Source organism: Pseudoliparis swirei, chromosome 22, assembly GCF_029220125.1.
Source record: "Pseudoliparis swirei isolate HS2019 ecotype Mariana Trench chromosome 22, NWPU_hadal_v1, whole genome shotgun sequence".
NCBI classification, from domain to species: Eukaryota; Metazoa; Chordata; class Actinopteri; order Perciformes; family Liparidae; genus Pseudoliparis; species Pseudoliparis swirei.
The window spans coordinates 23,293,292-23,308,610 of NC_079409.1; the positions used below are offsets into that span (position 1 = coordinate 23,293,292).

The 15,319-nt window shown below is 51.2% G+C and overlaps 1 protein-coding gene across 1 annotated transcript; it reads right to left on the reverse strand.

Moving 5' to 3' along the window:
* Positions 1-92: 92 nt before the first annotated feature.
* LOC130212599 (macrophage receptor MARCO-like) lies at positions 93-10,986 on the reverse strand. The gene is made up of 8 exons (XM_056443640.1): positions 10,588-10,986; positions 9,917-10,528; positions 9,532-9,691; positions 9,230-9,308; positions 8,703-8,756; positions 1,984-2,047; positions 545-592; positions 93-420 (listed from the first exon to the last, which is right to left on the reverse strand). Exons 1-8 carry the CDS (start codon positions 10,984-10,986, stop codon positions 268-270), a joined length of 1,569 nt encoding a protein of 522 aa, XP_056299615.1. The 3' UTR covers positions 93-267.
* Positions 10,987-15,319: the final 4,333 nt, after the last annotated feature.

Consider the following 15,319-nt stretch of genomic DNA (forward strand, 5'->3'; position numbering starts at 1 on the left):
CATTCCCTCTTCGAAACGTGTGTGTGACGCCAATAAAGTGTGTGGTGAGTTTTCATGTGTGTGTCATTGAAATAACTTCATGAAGAGAAATAAATGCATTAAAATAAGCAGAGCAGCTGGTGTGATGGCAGCGCGCCGGCCCTTTAATGGAGTATCAACGCTTCTGGAAGCTCACAGGGAAACAACAGAGGGAGGAGCTGCTCAGGCTTATGATATCTATATCATATCTATTATTACAGGACTGAATCGCACACACACACACACGTGTCAGCGGCAGAGGCCGATGAGCTGCAGCAGCAGCAGGAACAGGGACACGACGTCCAGGTACAGGTTCAGAGCAGCGAACACGTACTCCTCAGGAGAGAGCTCGTACCGCCGGTGTGTCCCACCCAGGATGAGCTGCGTGTCAAACACCAGGTACTGGGGGGGGGGGGGAGAGAGATGCTTCAGCACGTCTGTGATGGAGGAGAGCGAGCGGTCGGGTAGCGGTCTGAGGGCAGTGTGTGTGTGTGTGTGTGTGTGTGTGTGTGTTTAATGTACTCACCAAGGAGAACAGCAGCGTTCCCAGGCAGGCGTACAGGATGTTGAGGTACTGTGGAGGAACACATCAGCAACATATGACCTCATCTGATAATGAGGTCATATGTATTCAAAAACAACTTTATTTAACCATTTTATATTCATTGTTTGTTTTTCTCCATCTGAGTAAACTTGTAGAGAGCCAGTTATCGACACAGTAACTCAGCCTCATCCTGTAAACACTTCCATCCTCGTGGCGCCTTTTTCTCTGATCATATGCCTGTATTATTTGATGTGAGTCTTGCTTGTGAAACGGTTAAGCCGTGCGCTCCTGTCCGTTACGGCCGTATGATGAAACCTTCCACTGCTGCTAGTTTCTCTCCTGCATTTCTAAACCTAGCCCAGTCTGATACTATGTCCTCTGACTCCTTGGACACTGAGCAATTAACCTCAGCCTTTCTCTCTTCCTGCACTGGAGCTCTTGACATTGTTGCTCCCTGAAACTCATGCGCCCAGACCTAAATCCGAACCCTGGCTTAATGACGTCACTCGCGCTGCTAGGCGTGAATGCCGGCAGGCTGAGCGTAGGTGGAAGAAAGACAAGCTTCATGTAACTCGTGACATTTTGAAAGAAAGCTGGAGAAAGTATCAGAGCATTGTAAAGTTGGAAAAGATGAGTTACTTTTCTAAGATTATCTCCAGTAATTTAAACAAACCTCGTGTTCTTTTTAAAACCATTGATGCGATGCTAAACTCTCCTTTACTCACTTGTATTGAAGCTTCAACTGAGGTATGTGAAAAATTCCTCTGCTATTTCATTGACAAGATCTCCACTATTAGAGCCAGTATCTCACCACCTTCTTTCGACCCCTCCATTGATATCATATGCGCCGCTGTCTTCCAACAGTTTGGACCAGTGTCGTTGTCATCTCTCTGTGACATTGTGGCTAAATTGAGGCCATCGTCTTGTCCCACAGACCCAGTCCCTCCTCGACTTTTCAAAGAGATATGGGACACTATTGGTTCTAATGTCCATACTATTATAAATAGCAGCCTAGAGTCCGGTTCTGTGCCAGTTTATTTCAAACAAGCGGTTGTGGTACCTCTGTTAAAAAAAACAAATCTGGACACTTCTGTCTTCTCTAACTACAGACCCATCTCGAAACTTCCTTTTATTTCAAAAATATTGGAGAAAGTCGTACTCTTACAGCTGCAGTCTTTCATACATGCACACAATATTTTCGATATGTTTCAATCCGTTTTAAAGCGCTTCACAGTACTGAGTCTGCCCTTCTAAGAGTGTTCAATGACCTCCTGGTCACTACAGACTCTGGTGACTCTGCTATCTTAATGCTCTTAGACCTCACAGCTGCTTTTGATACGATTGACCATTCCATCCTTATCTCTCGCCTAGAGCACTGTGTGGGTATCAGGGGCACTGCCTTAGAGTGGTTCAGGTCCTACCTGTCCCAGCGATCTTTCTCTGTTAGGCTTGGTGACTTCAAGCATCGCCTTCTGCCCCCCTATCCTGTGGAGTTCCCCAAGGTTCCATTTTAGGCCCATTTATTTTCCTTATACCTTCTCCCCTTGGGCTCATTTTTAGAAAACATGCGCCTCCTACCACCTTTATGGACGACTCCCAAATATACATACCCTAAAGAAACGCACCTGCTCTCTGACGCCCTGGTTGACTGTCTCAATGACATAAAGGCCTGGATGGCGAAACTTTTAAACATAAATGAGAGTAAACGGAGGTAATTGTGTTTGGACCAAATGGCGATGTCCTCCATTGACCTGGGTTCCTGCAACAGTATGCAAAACCCATGGTCTCTAATCTGGGCGTTAAAATCGACAGTGCTTTTAAATGAGATAAACAGATAAACTCTGTGGTTAAGTCCAGTTTTTATCACCTGAGGCTGCTGTCCAAAATTAAACCGGTTTTATCCGCTTCTGATTTTGAGCGTGTAATTCATGCATTTGTTTCTCTGGCTTTAGATTACTGTAATGCACTTTATGCCGGCTTAAACAAGACTTTGTTGGCCCGCCTGCAGCGTGTGCAAAACGCTGGGCTCGTTGCTTACAGGAACCCAAGTACGATCACATCACCCCAGTCCTGTCTTCCCTCCATTGGCTTCCTGTCCACTTTAGAGTTCATTTTAAGATTTTATTGTTTGTTTTAAAGCGCTTAATGGGCTGGCCCTCAGTACATCTCTGACCTCATACAGGTGTACACCCCTCAAGGGGTCTGAAATCGGCTGACCAGCTCCTCCTAGTAGTCCCTAAAACTAAGAAAATTACCAGAGGAGACCGGCCTTCTCAGCAGTAGCCCCCAGGCTCTGAACGACCTGCCCCCAGGTCAAATTGTCGATCAACTTTAGCCCGATAAAATTTCCTGATAATGAGGAGTTGGCCGATATGGATCTGAGTCCCATTTGATCTGATCCTACTTTATCAACACTTCCATGATAATTATTATATGCATATGCACAGAAGACTGCGTTAAACCTCTCTGCCTTTCTAGCCATGAGGTTTAAATACCATCGGAGATCCGCCATGGACTGAAAGCAATAACACGTTTGATTCTCTGATCCACTGTAAATTCAATATCATTTGATCTCATCTGATCATCTGTAAATTTTCCTTTGAGCATGACGACAGGTTTCTGCTAGCTCGAGCAGATCCTGATCAGATCTGCATGCGAAAGAGTCAGGCGATGGATCTTTTGTGTAGCATATTCATGAGGCCCTCTGAGGATCTTTAAAGACCTCAAGGACTGTATAAAAATAATTCTTAAATTTGGGGGACTGTCATTTGAAGGTCCTAGTGACTACCTCTACCACCATGCTTTATCCCACTGAGGATTTCAGAAGTTGAACACATCTGCGACATTCTGTCTCCGGCCCTTGAGGAAATTAGTCGACCCTCCATGACAAGAGACGTCATGCTTACCTTTTACGTAACTTCTGTCTCTTGGACTCATAAATATGTTTTAATTTAGCTATAATGTGTAGGAGCTAAATCGAGAGACGTCTATGTCTGCAAAAGTCAGTCATGTTACATAACTGTGTGATTTGCTCACATCTATCTTCTGAAAACGCGATTGTATCAGTGGTATACTTCAATTGAAAGACCAGTTTCACTAACCGTTCAAGCTAACCTGGTCATCTTCCCTGATGGAATTCGTTTAGCATGGCATCTCATGACATGTGGGTCCACGTTTCATGAGTAAATGGTGGGCCCCAGGTGGAAACAATGCGATCATCCGTGCTCAGAGCAGTCAGCCCTCATGAGGCTGGCCATTGAAACTATGGTAGTTTTAGATTATTATTGATGTCAGGTTTAGAGAGCGATAGAACCGTAAAGAGTACTCGGTCCGTTGATGGCCTCGACACATCTGGCCTGCACAGTTACTTAAAAGCAGTCATTCCAGCGTCACTAAACAGGTCTTCTGGCAAGAGTCAGTGCGGACTCTCGTGGGTCACACGGTTCCTTATGAGTCAGAACTAAAGCTCATACTACACGGACCACATCAGGCCATGTCAGAAGAGTTCCGCTCAGTGAGTACGATGGGCTAAAAGCTTAAGACATGATAGGACTATTGACTGAGGATTTGATGTTCCATGTGAAGGTAAGCGTGGTGAGTTCGACTCAGGCCAGTCGAAACGGCGGATCTGTCCTCTGTACCCATAGGCTTCTAAGCCCTATGAGTGGTAGTTTGAACTAGCTGAACTCAATATTCTGATAACAGGGAAGTTGGAGTCCATCGAAGGATTACTCTGAGGAGCCTGCCTCTGATCCGAGTCTGACTCTGACCATTGATCTTAGGATCTTAAACTTTCTTAGACTAAAGAGCTGCTGGACTATCCGAGCCTAGGTCATGAGGTCAGTCTGACCTATCTACTCAGAGGCACTGATCTCTGTCTAACTACTCTGAGCCTGGTTCACTGGCTCTCTGCCAGACGTCCTTCACTTTAAGCCTCGTGTCTGGACTAGGAGTTACTCAGTCTGGAGTCTGGAGCTGGTCTGACCTCTAGAGCTAGGGTCATGGTCAGGTCTAGTCTAGAGCCTGAGGGTCTGGAGTCCTAAGGCGTATAAATCATGTGCATGAGCCTGGCGGTCTGAAGACCTATGGGTCTATTTCGCCTAGAGCCTGGGTTTCTACTGGACTATGTGGTCTACTCAGAGCACTGAGGTCTGGAGTCTACGTCTGAGAAGCTGCGTCTGAGTACTAGAGTCTACTTCTTAAGCCAGGAGGATCATAAGTATAGGTGTTTACTCTATATGTGGGTCTGGAGTCTGGGGTCTACTCTGGAGCCCTGGGGTCTGGAGTCCTGGGGTCTGCTCTAGAGCCTGGGGTCCTGGAGTCTAGGGTCCTACTCTAGCGCCTAGGGTCTGAGTCTGCTCTGGGCCTGGGGTCTGAGTCTAGGGTCTACTCTAGAGCCTAGGGTCTGAAGTCTAGGGTCTACTCTAGAGTCTAGGGTCTACTCTAGAGCCTAGGGTCTGAGTCTACTCTAGGCTCTGAGTCTAGGGTCTAGCTCACTTAGAGCCTAGGTCTGGAGTTCAGGGTCTACTCAGAGCCTAGGTCTGGAGTCTAGGGTCTACTCTAGAGCCTAGGGTCTGGAGTTCAGAGTCTACTCTGCCTGGGGTCTGGAGTCTGAGTCTTACCAGAGCCTAGGGTCTGGAGTCTAGGTCTACTCTGGAGCCTGGGGTCTGGAGTCTAGGGTTCACCTAGAGCCTAGGGTCTGGAGTCTAGGGTCTACTCTAGAGCCTAGGGTCTGGAGTCTAGGTCTCTCTAGAGCCTAGGGTCTGAGTCTAGGGTCTACTCTGAGCCTAGGGTCTGGAGTCTAGGGTCTACTCTAGAGCCTGGGGTCTGGAGTCTAGGGTCTACTCTAGAGCCTGGGGTCTGAGTCTAGGGTCTACTCTAGAGCCTAGGGTCTGAGTCTAGGGTCTACTCTGGGAGCCTAGGGTCTGGAGTCTAGGGTCTACTCTGGAGCCTAGGGTCTACTCTGGAGTCTAGAGTCTACTCTAGAGCCTAGGGTCTGGAGTCTAGGGTCTACTCTAGAGCCTAGGGTCTGGAGTCTAGAGTCTACTCTAGAGCCTAGGGTCTGGAGTCTAGGGTCTACTCTAGAGCCTAGGGTCTGGAGTCTAGAGTCTACTCTAGAGCCTAGGGTCTGGAGTCTACTCTAGAGCCTAGGGTCTGGAGTCTACTCTAGAGCCTAGGGTCTGAAGTCTAGGGTCTACTCTAGAGCCTAGGGTCTGGAGTCTAGGGTCTACTCTAGAGCCTAGGGTCTTCTAGGGTCTACTCTAGAGCCTAGGGTCTGGAGTCTACTCTAGAGCCTAGGGTCTGGAGTCTAGGGTCTACTCTAGAGCCTAGGGTCTGGAGTCTAGAGTCTACTCTAGAGCCTAGGGTCTGGAGTCTAGAGTCTACTCTAGAGCCTAGGGTCTGGAGTCTACTCTAGAGCCTAGGGTCTGGAGTCTAGAGTCTACTCTAGAGCCTAGGGTCTGGAGTCTAGGGTCTACTCTAGAGCCTAGGGTCTGGAGTCTAGAGTCTACTCTAGAGCCTAGGGTCTGGAGTCTAGAGTCTACTCTAGAGCCTAGGGTCTGGAGTCTACTCTAGAGCCTAGGGTCTGGAGTCTAGGGTCTACTCTAGAGCCTAGGGTCTGGAGTCTACTCTAGAGCCTAGGGTCTGGAGTCTTGAGTCTACTCTAGAGCCTAGGGTCTGGAGTCTAGGGTCTACTCTAGAGCCTAGGGTCTGGAGTCTACTCTAGAGCCTAGGGTCTACTCTAGAGCCTAGGGTCTGGAGTCTAGGTTCTACTCTAGAGCCTAGGGTCTGGAGTCTAGGGTCTACTCTAGAGCCTGGGGTCTGGGAGTGAGTCTACTCTGAGCCTAGGGTCTGGAGTCTGCTCTAGAGCCTAGGGTCTGGAGTCTAGAGTCTACTCTAGAGCCTAGGGTCTGGAGTCTAGAGTCTACTCTAGAGCCTAGGGTCTGGAGTCTAGAGTCTACTCTAGAGCCTAGGGTCTGGAGTCTAGGGTCTACTCTAGAGCCTAGGGTCTGGAGTCTAGAGTCTACTCTAGAGCCTAGGGTCTGGAGTCTAGGGTCTACTCTAGAGCCTAGGGTCTGGAGTCTAGAGTCTACTCTAGAGCCTAGGGTCTACTCTAGAGCCTAGGGTCTGGAGTCTACTCTAGAGCCTAGGGTCTGGAGTCTAGAGTCTACTCTAGAGCCTAGGGTCTGGAGTCAAGCGTCTACTCTGGAGCCTAGGGTCTGGAGTCTAGGGTCTACTCTAGAGCCTAGGGTCTGGAGTCTAGAGTCTACTCTAGAGCCTAGGGTCTGGAGTCTAGAGTCTACTCTAGAGCCTCGGGTCTGGACTCTGGAGCCTAGGTCTGGAGTCTACTCTCAGAGCCTAGGGTCTGGAGTCTAGGCTCTAGAGCCTAGGTCTGAGTCTAGGTCTACTCTGAGCCCTGGGGTCTGAGTCTAGGGTCTACTCTAGAGCCTAGGGTCTGGAGTCTAGGGTCTACTCTAGAGCCTAGGGTCTGGAGTCTAGGTCTACTCTGAGCCTGGGGTCTGGAGTCTAGGGTCTACTCTAGAGCCTAGGGTCTGGAGTCTAGGGTCTACTCTAGAGCCTAGGGTCTGGAGTCTAGGGTCTACTCTAGAGCCTAGGGTCTGGAGTCTAGAGTCTACTCTAGAGCCTAGGGTCTGGAGTCTAGGGTCTACTCTAGAGCCTAGGGTCTGGAGTCTAGGGTCTACTCTAGAGCCTAGGGTCTGGAGTCTAGAGTCTACTCTAGAGCCTGGGGTCTGGAGTCTGGAGTCTACTCTAGAGCCTAGGGTCTGGAGTCTAGGGTCTACTCTAGAGCCTAGGGTCTGGAGTCTAGGGTCTACTCTAGAGCCTAGGGTCTGGAGTCTAGGGTCTACTCTAGAGCCTAGGGTCTGGAGTCTACTCTAGAGCCTAGGGTCTACTCTAGAGCCTAGGGTCTGGAGTCTAGGGTCTACTCTAGAGCCTAGGGTCTGGAGTCTAGAGTCTACTCTAGAGCCTAGGGTCTGGAGTCTAGAGTCTACTCTAGAGCCTGGGTCTGAGTCTAGGGTCTACTCTAGAGCCTAGGGTCTGGAGTCTAGAGTCTACTCTAGAGTCTAGGGTCTGGAGTCTAGGGTCTACTCTAGAGCCTAGGGTCTGGAGTCTAGGGTCTACTCTAGAGCCTAGGGTCTGGAGTCTTGAGTCTACTCTAGAGCCTAGGGTCTCAGTCTAGGGTCTACTCTAGAGCCTAGGGTCTGGAGTCTAGGGTCTACTCTAGAGCCTAGGGTCTAGACTCAGTCTAGGGTCTACTCTAGAGCCTAGGGTCTGGAGTCTACTCTAGAGCCTAGGGTCTGGAGTCTAGGGTCTACTCTAGAGTCTAGGGTCTGGAGTCTAGAGTCTAGAGTCTACTCTAGAGCCTAGGGTCTGGAGTCTGGAGTCTACTCTAGAGCCTAGGGTCTGGAGTCTAGAGTCTACTCTAGAGCCTGGGTCTGAGTCTAGAGTCTACTCTGGAGTCTGGAGTCTACTCTAGAGCCTAGGGTCTGGAGTCTAGAGTCTACTCTAGAGCCTAGGGTCTGGAGTCTAGAGTCTACTCTAGAGCCTAGGGTCTGGAGTCTAGGGTCTACTCTAGAGCCTAGGGTCTGGAGTCTAGGGTCTACTCTAGAGCCTAGGGTCTGGAGTCTAGAGTCTACTCTAGAGCCTAGGGTCTGGAGTCTACTCTAGAGCCTAGGGTCTGGAGTCTAGAGTCTACTCTAGAGCCTAGGGTCTGGAGTCTAGGGTCTACTCTAGAGCCTAGGGTCTGGAGTCTAGGGTCTACTCTAGAGCCTAGGGTCTGGAGTCTTGAGTCTACTCTGGAGCCTGGGGTCTGGAGTCTAGGTCTACTCTAGAGCCTGGGGTCTGAGTCTGGAGTCTACTCTAGAGCCTAGGGTCTGGAGTCTACTCTAGAGCCTAGGGTCTGGAGTCTACTCTAGAGCCTAGGGTCTGGAGTCTACTCTAGAGCCTAGGGTCTGGAGTCTAGAGTCTACTCTAGAGCCTAGGGTCTGGAGTCTAGAGTCTACTCTAGAGCCTAGGGTCTAGACTCAGTCTAGGGTCTACTCTAGAGTCTGGAGTCTAGGCCCCCCTGTCGATGAACCATGGTCTAAGGTAGACTACCTGACTGGATGTTTCTGATGCTTACATTGTGGCGTAGGAGAACCAGAAGTTAGCCCACGTCCATCTCCGGAGGGCCTCCCTGAGAGAGAGAGAGAAGAGAGAGAGACAGAGAGAGAGAGAGAGAGAGACGGAGAGAGAGAGAGACAGAGAGAGAGACAGAGAGAGAGAGACAGAGAGAGAGAGAGAGAGAGAGAGAGAGAGAGAGAGAGAGAGAGAGAGACAGAGAGAGAGAGAGAGAGAGAGACAGAGAGAGAGAGAGAGAGAGAGAGAGAGAGAGAGAGAGAGAGAGAGAGAGAGACGGAGAGAGAGAGAGAGAGAGACAGAGAGAGAGAGAGAGAGACAGAGAGAGAGACGGAGAGAGAGAGAGGCGGAGAGACAGAGAGAGACAGAGAGAGATTCACAGCAGCACCATTTATTTGATCGAGGCACTGGAATGATTTTATTAAATATTAACAGCGGACGGATCATCGTGGGAGCAGAATACAAATACCCGCACGTCATGTGACAGAGACCCCCCCCCCCCGGCCCCTTGCGGACCCCCTGGTGTCTCACCAGTAAAGGAACGCACAGATGATTCCCACCGTCACCAGCAGCTGGACCATCAACGTCAGGTAGACCTTCCTGATGAAGCCTGTGGAGAGAAAGACCAGCATCATCATCATCGTCATCATCGTCATCTCACGGCCTCTGATGACCTCCATTGACCTCTCACGACCTCTCATTTGGTAATGTGAGTTGCGTGGGAGGTGAAGGCACAGCGGAGATCAGGAACTATTTTATATTTCACAGTATTTGAGCTAAACACTGAGAGCCAATGAGAACGCACACAGCCCCCCCCCCCCCCCAGCCCTCACCTCTCCGTACGGCCTTGTCACTGAAGACGTTGTCCTCCCCCCCGTCACTGGACTCATGGCCTCCTCCTCCTCCTCCTCCCGCTGCCTCCTCTTCCTCAGGGTGCACCATGTTATCATAGGTGCCAGGAGGGGAGACCACTGCAACCTTCCCCTTCCCCACCTGATCCATTCAAACAACAACAACAACAACAACACAAGTCGTACATATCCTACTAATGAACAGAAATCATGAAGAACATCAAACACATCGTCAGCATGAGGGTTTAGGAGACCAGCAGAAGGATTCTGGATAATAGTTGGACATTCATTCTAAAATTCATAGGAAAACAAAAAAAATCAAACATAGCTTCAGCTACTAGAAAAAAGTTATGAAATTGCGACTCACCTGATAGGTCATCCCCGTGGATGAGCCCTGTCCGTAGAGCTGAGGGTTGTACGGAGGGGGAGGAGCTCCATACCCACCACCAGGGGGAGGAGCTCCATACCCACCACCAGGGGGCGGAGCTCCATACTCACCACCAGGGGGCGGAGCTCCATACCCACCACCAGGGGGCGGAGCTCCATACCCACCACCAGGGCGAGGAGCTCCATACTCACCACCAGGGGGCGGAGCTCCATACCCACCACCAGGGCGAGGAGCTCCATACTCACCACCAGGGGGCGGAGCTCCATACTCACCACCAGGGCGAGGAGCTCCATACTCACCACCAGGGCGAGGAGCTCCATACTCACCACCAGGGGGCGGAGCTCCATACCCACCACCAGGGGGCGGAGCTCCATACCCACCACCAGGGCGAGGAGCTCCATATCCACCACCAGGGCGAGGGCTCAGCTCCAGACCCACCACCAGGGCGAGGAGCTCCATACTCACCACCAGGGGGCGGAGCTCCATACCCACCACCAGGGCGAGGAGCTCCATACTCACCACCAGGGGGCGGAGCTCCATACTCACCACCAGGGCGAGGTGCTCCATACTCCACCAGGGGCGGGCTCCATACTCACCACCAGGGGGCGGAGCTCCATACTCGCCACCAGGGGGCGGAGCTCCATACCCACCACCAGGGCGAGGAGCTCCATACTCGCCACCAGGGGGCGGAGCTCCATACTCACCACCAGGGCGAGTAGCTCCATACCCACCACCAGGGGGCGGAGCTCCATACCCACCACCAGGGCGAGGAGCTCCATACTCACCACCAGGGCGAGGAGCTCCATACTCACCACCAGGGCGAGGAGCTCCATACCCACCACCAGGGCGAGGAGCTCCATACTCACCACCAGGGGGCGGAGCTCCATACCCACCACCAGGGCGAGGAGCTCCATACTCACCACCAGGGCGAGGAGCTCCAGACCCGCCACCAGGGGGCGGAGCTCCATACTCACCACCAGGGCGAGTAGCTCCATACTCACCACCAGGGCGAGGAGCTCCAGACCCGCCACCAGGGGGCGGAGCTCCATACTCACCACCAGGGGGCGGAGCTCCATACTCACCACCAGGGCGAGGAGCTCCAGACCCACCACCAGGGCGAGGAGCTCCATACTCGCCACCAGGGCGAGGAGCTCCATACCCACCACCAGGGGGCGGAGCTCCACTGCTGCTGCCATTAGTCTGGTCCATTGCTCCACACGTGTTCATCATCTGTGAGGAGGAGGAGGAGGAGGAGGAGGAGGGTTGGTTAGGGATCGCATCCTGTTCCACTGCGTCAGCTCTTTCATCTCTGAAGTCTCAGCGCCGATGTCAGAGTGGAACAAATAAACCGGTAATCACCAAATGAAGCACAAACACCGGAGCGTGGTCGCGGCCTCCGGCGCCGCTTCACGGACACGTTTGTATGTTTAATGGCCGGGTTCGTCTAATCGCCCGCAGAAGAGACTCAGTCATCACCAGGAACAGACGGCTGTAGAAGCCTCCGTCGGCAGCGCGGCGCCGCGCTGCATTTAAATGTGTCATCAGTAATCGGGACCAGATCCACTTCCTGTCATTAGCGACGGTCTTTGGAACCGACACCTGTGATGGACAGGCGTGTCCTCCGGAGGCCTGACCACGGCCACGGGGCCGGAGGGCGAGAACCAGCGCCTCACACGGAGTCATAGTAATAATAACCATGCATTATATTCCTATAGTTTCAAACAGCCGTTCACCGTGAAGCTGCCGTTGGAGACGTGCAGCGCTCTAAAGTCCCGATGAGTCTCCAAGTCTCCAACAGACGATCAGCGCCACAGAAACCGTTGTCTGTCCGCTCCAACGCGTCTCACCTCGGCGCCGGCAGCCAGGACTCCGCTTCCTGTCGCCTGCAGGGTAAAGTCTACCTGCTATCAGCCGGTTCCCACGGAGACCGGACTTTAGCTCCAGGGCGAGGGACGCGTCCCTCATGAGGCCGAGCGGGAGACTCGGATACGAAGTTCTGAAAATGACGTTAAACCGACACGGCCGGCGCCTCGTCTGAGCCAATCAGAGCGTCTCCTTCACCATGCACACTTCAAATGGAAGGCTCCCCATGATGGTCTGACTGTTCCCCGTGATGGTCTGACTGTTCCCCGTGATGGTCTGACTGTTCCCCGTGATGAGCTGACTGTTCCCCGTGATGGTCTGACTGTTCCCCGTGATGGTCTGACTGTTCCCCGTGATGGTCTGACTGTTCCCCGTGATGAGCTGACTGTTCCCGTGATGGTCTGACTGTTCCCCGTGATGAGCTGACTGTTCCCCCGTGATGGTCTGACTGTTCCCCGTGATGGTCTGACTGTTCCCGTGATGGTCTGACTGTTCCCCGTGATGGTCTGACTGTTCCCCGTGATGGTCTGACTGTTCCCCGTGATGAGCTGACTGTTCCCCGTGATGAGCTGACTGTTCCCCGTGATGGTCTGACTGTTCCCCGTGATGGACTGACTGTTCCCGTGATGGTCTGACTGTTCCCCGTGATGGTCTGACTGTTCCCCGTGATGGTCTGACTGTTCCCCGTGATGGTCTGACTGTTCCCCGTGATGGTCTGACTGTTCCCGTGATGGTCTGACTGTTCCCCGTGATGGTCTGACTGTTCCCCGTGATGGTCTGACTGTTCCCCGTGATGAGCTGACTGTTCCCCGTGATGGTCTGACTGTTCCCCGTGATGGTCTGACTGTTCCCCGTGATGAGCTTCCCTGTGATGGTCTGACTGTTCCCCGTGATGAGCTGACTGTTCCCCGTGATGAGCTGACTGTTCCCCGTGATGGTCTGACTGTTCCCCGTGATGAGCTGACTGTTCCCCGTGATGGTCTGACTGTTCCCCGTGATGAGCTGACTGTTCCCCGTGATGAGCTGACTGTTCCCCGTGATGAGCTGACTGTTCCCCGTGATGGACTGACTGTTCCCCGTGATGGTCTGACTGTTCCCCGTGATGAGCTGACTGTTCCCTGTGATGGTCTGACTGTTCCCCGTGATGAGCTGACTGTTCCCTGTGATGGTCTGACTGTTCCCCGTGATGGACTGACGGCTCTGCAAGCAGCAGGATCCACATCTTCAGAGAAGGACGCGTCTTCTATCAGGAACATTCTTGTTTCCAGTGTGACTGGATCGACTCGGTGCTGGGAGGGACTTGGTGAATGTTCTGGTCACTCCGGAACGTTCTTCACCTTCACATCTGAATTCAATTTGTTTTCTTTAAATCAACATTTTTTTAACTTTTTAAAATGTAGCAACATTTGTCACAATATATTAGCATGTTTAGCTACAGATTACTTAGAAACATAAGAATAGACACCAAGATAATTCAAATCATTCAAAAATGTTATGAAGAAAACTTATTTTTGGCGGCCATCTTGAAAAATAGCTGCCATCTTGGATTTTTAAAGGCCAATCGGGCAGATTTGACCGAATACCTCCGGAGAACAACTCCACCAAAAGTCATGCTCGTATCAAAATGTGCACCATTATTCTACCATCTGCCTCACTACTACACACTGATAACAATGAATGGATGACGGACGCCATCCAGCCTGCACCAAGGGACTATGGGTAATGTGTCATACAGAGGGAGAATATCAAAAGACGTCCAGCACGCCAAAAAGACATAAAGTAAAGTAATGTGTGTCAGAGCGTCTCGAGGAGGATCGACACTCAAAGGACAATAAAGACTTCATCATGAATAACAAACGCGTCCTTCATCAGAAACGAGCTCGAGTAAAGTGTCATCCACACTTCTGAGCATTTATTCATTTTAATTACACTCAACAGTCAGGGTTTTAATGTGGCCTTTAAATAATGATGAAGCAACACAAGATCAGAGACATTGTTCCTTAAACTTCTCTCGGTTTAACTTCAGGAAATGTTTCAGTTCAAAATGTCCAAAACCCTCCATCAATCCTCCCAGGACCCCTCAGAGAGATGTAGTGGCGCTCTGAGGGGCCCGGGCCCTAGGTTGAGAACCCCTTCTCTTAGAAACTACTTGTACCTCCACACTGATGCATCAGTAATATGATAGATATATAATAATGATCTTTTACTTTCTTATTTTAAGTACATATATTTACTTTTACTTGGGCTTTGCATGCATCTTATTTATGAAGGAGTTCTCCAGCTCCTGGTCATTGTGCCTGTGAGGAACATGGCTGCTCTGGAGCTGTCATTCATTTGTCGGGTCTTGTGTATTAGTCTTACACTATTTTTCCTCCAAGGTGATATAAACACATTTAGCGCCATGTGCTCTCAGATTCATGTTCTAGCAGCTGACATGGCACCTCCTATTAATTATGGGCCGTCGCCACACGTCCTCATGGACATATTCTCTCGTCTCCCTCGCTGCTGTTGCATCGCGAGCCTCAGTACAAACGTCTTTGCAGATATTTTTCTTTTCACATTTCACACTTTGTTGGTTTTCCAACGCGTTATGCAACTCTGTCTACATTTCTGTACGTGTTTTGCAGTTTCTTTACCACAGTGGTGGTTCTCTCACGAGGGCACGGCGGTTCTGATGGATGCGTTCGCTTGTATTCATCCGGCAGGAGAAAGCTTTTAGAGGAAGCTGTTAAAAGACGTAGAGTTTTATAATTCAGCAGCAGGAGATAACTCTGTACATTCTGATGACACTGGCTTTAAAATATCTTCCGATGACCTTCATTAAATGCCACCAATCGTGCGAATCGACGGTAAATGGTGCACGAAGCTCAGGAGTGACTCTTCCTCTCGGCGATGTCCCGATGCCAAACGCTCAGGAAGAAATAACACCACACATGTTAGTCGTAGCCAAGCGAATAATTCATTCCTTTCTCAACCCGTGAGCTCTGATGAATGCGTGAGGTAGCCGAGTCTGGAGAGGAAGGAGACACCAGAGGAAGCCGAGAGGAATCCAAGAGTAGGATTTGAAGTCAAGAGACGCTGGCCTCGCTGAAGTCGGCCGTGTGGAGCATCACGTGTTGCTCCAGGAGACGGCTCGCCCAGCGCTAGCCAGAAGGAGAAGTGGCGTCAGACTGCAGGGTGTGTCCACCTCCAGCCTCACAGCGGCGCCCACAAGGCAACGCCGGGTCAAAGCGCCAAATCCGGAACATTAAGGATTCCAGAATGCAGCTGTGGGCCGAGGCCTCACGCCGGAACAACGACACGTGTCCCGCCCCACGACGAGTGACTTCACCAACACGCCGACCGGGTCCAGAAAGGAAAGACTAACCAACGGCCTCGTGCTGCTCTGGAAACGGATTCTCTCCAGCGGGGTACCTGAAGGCCCTCTAGGGCAGGGCTCCAGACTGCGACCAAATGGTCGCATTTTGCGCCTAAAATTAGACACAGTGCGAGTAAATTTTTCATCAACTCGCGCATGCG

Coding starts and splice junctions, on each gene's coding strand:
- LOC130212599 (XM_056443640.1), bottom strand. CDS start 10,986: ATGGAGCTCCGCCCCCTGGTGGCGGGTCTGGAGCTCCTCGCCCTGGTG. Junction 9,692..9,916: donor CCACGGGGATGACCTATCAG/GTGAGTCGCAAT, acceptor TGAATGGATCAG/GTGGGGAAGGGGAAGGTTGC. Junction 2,048..8,702: donor TGGTTCTCCTACGCCACAAT/GTAAGCATCAGA, acceptor GGAACTCCACAG/GATAGGGGGGCAGAAGGCGA.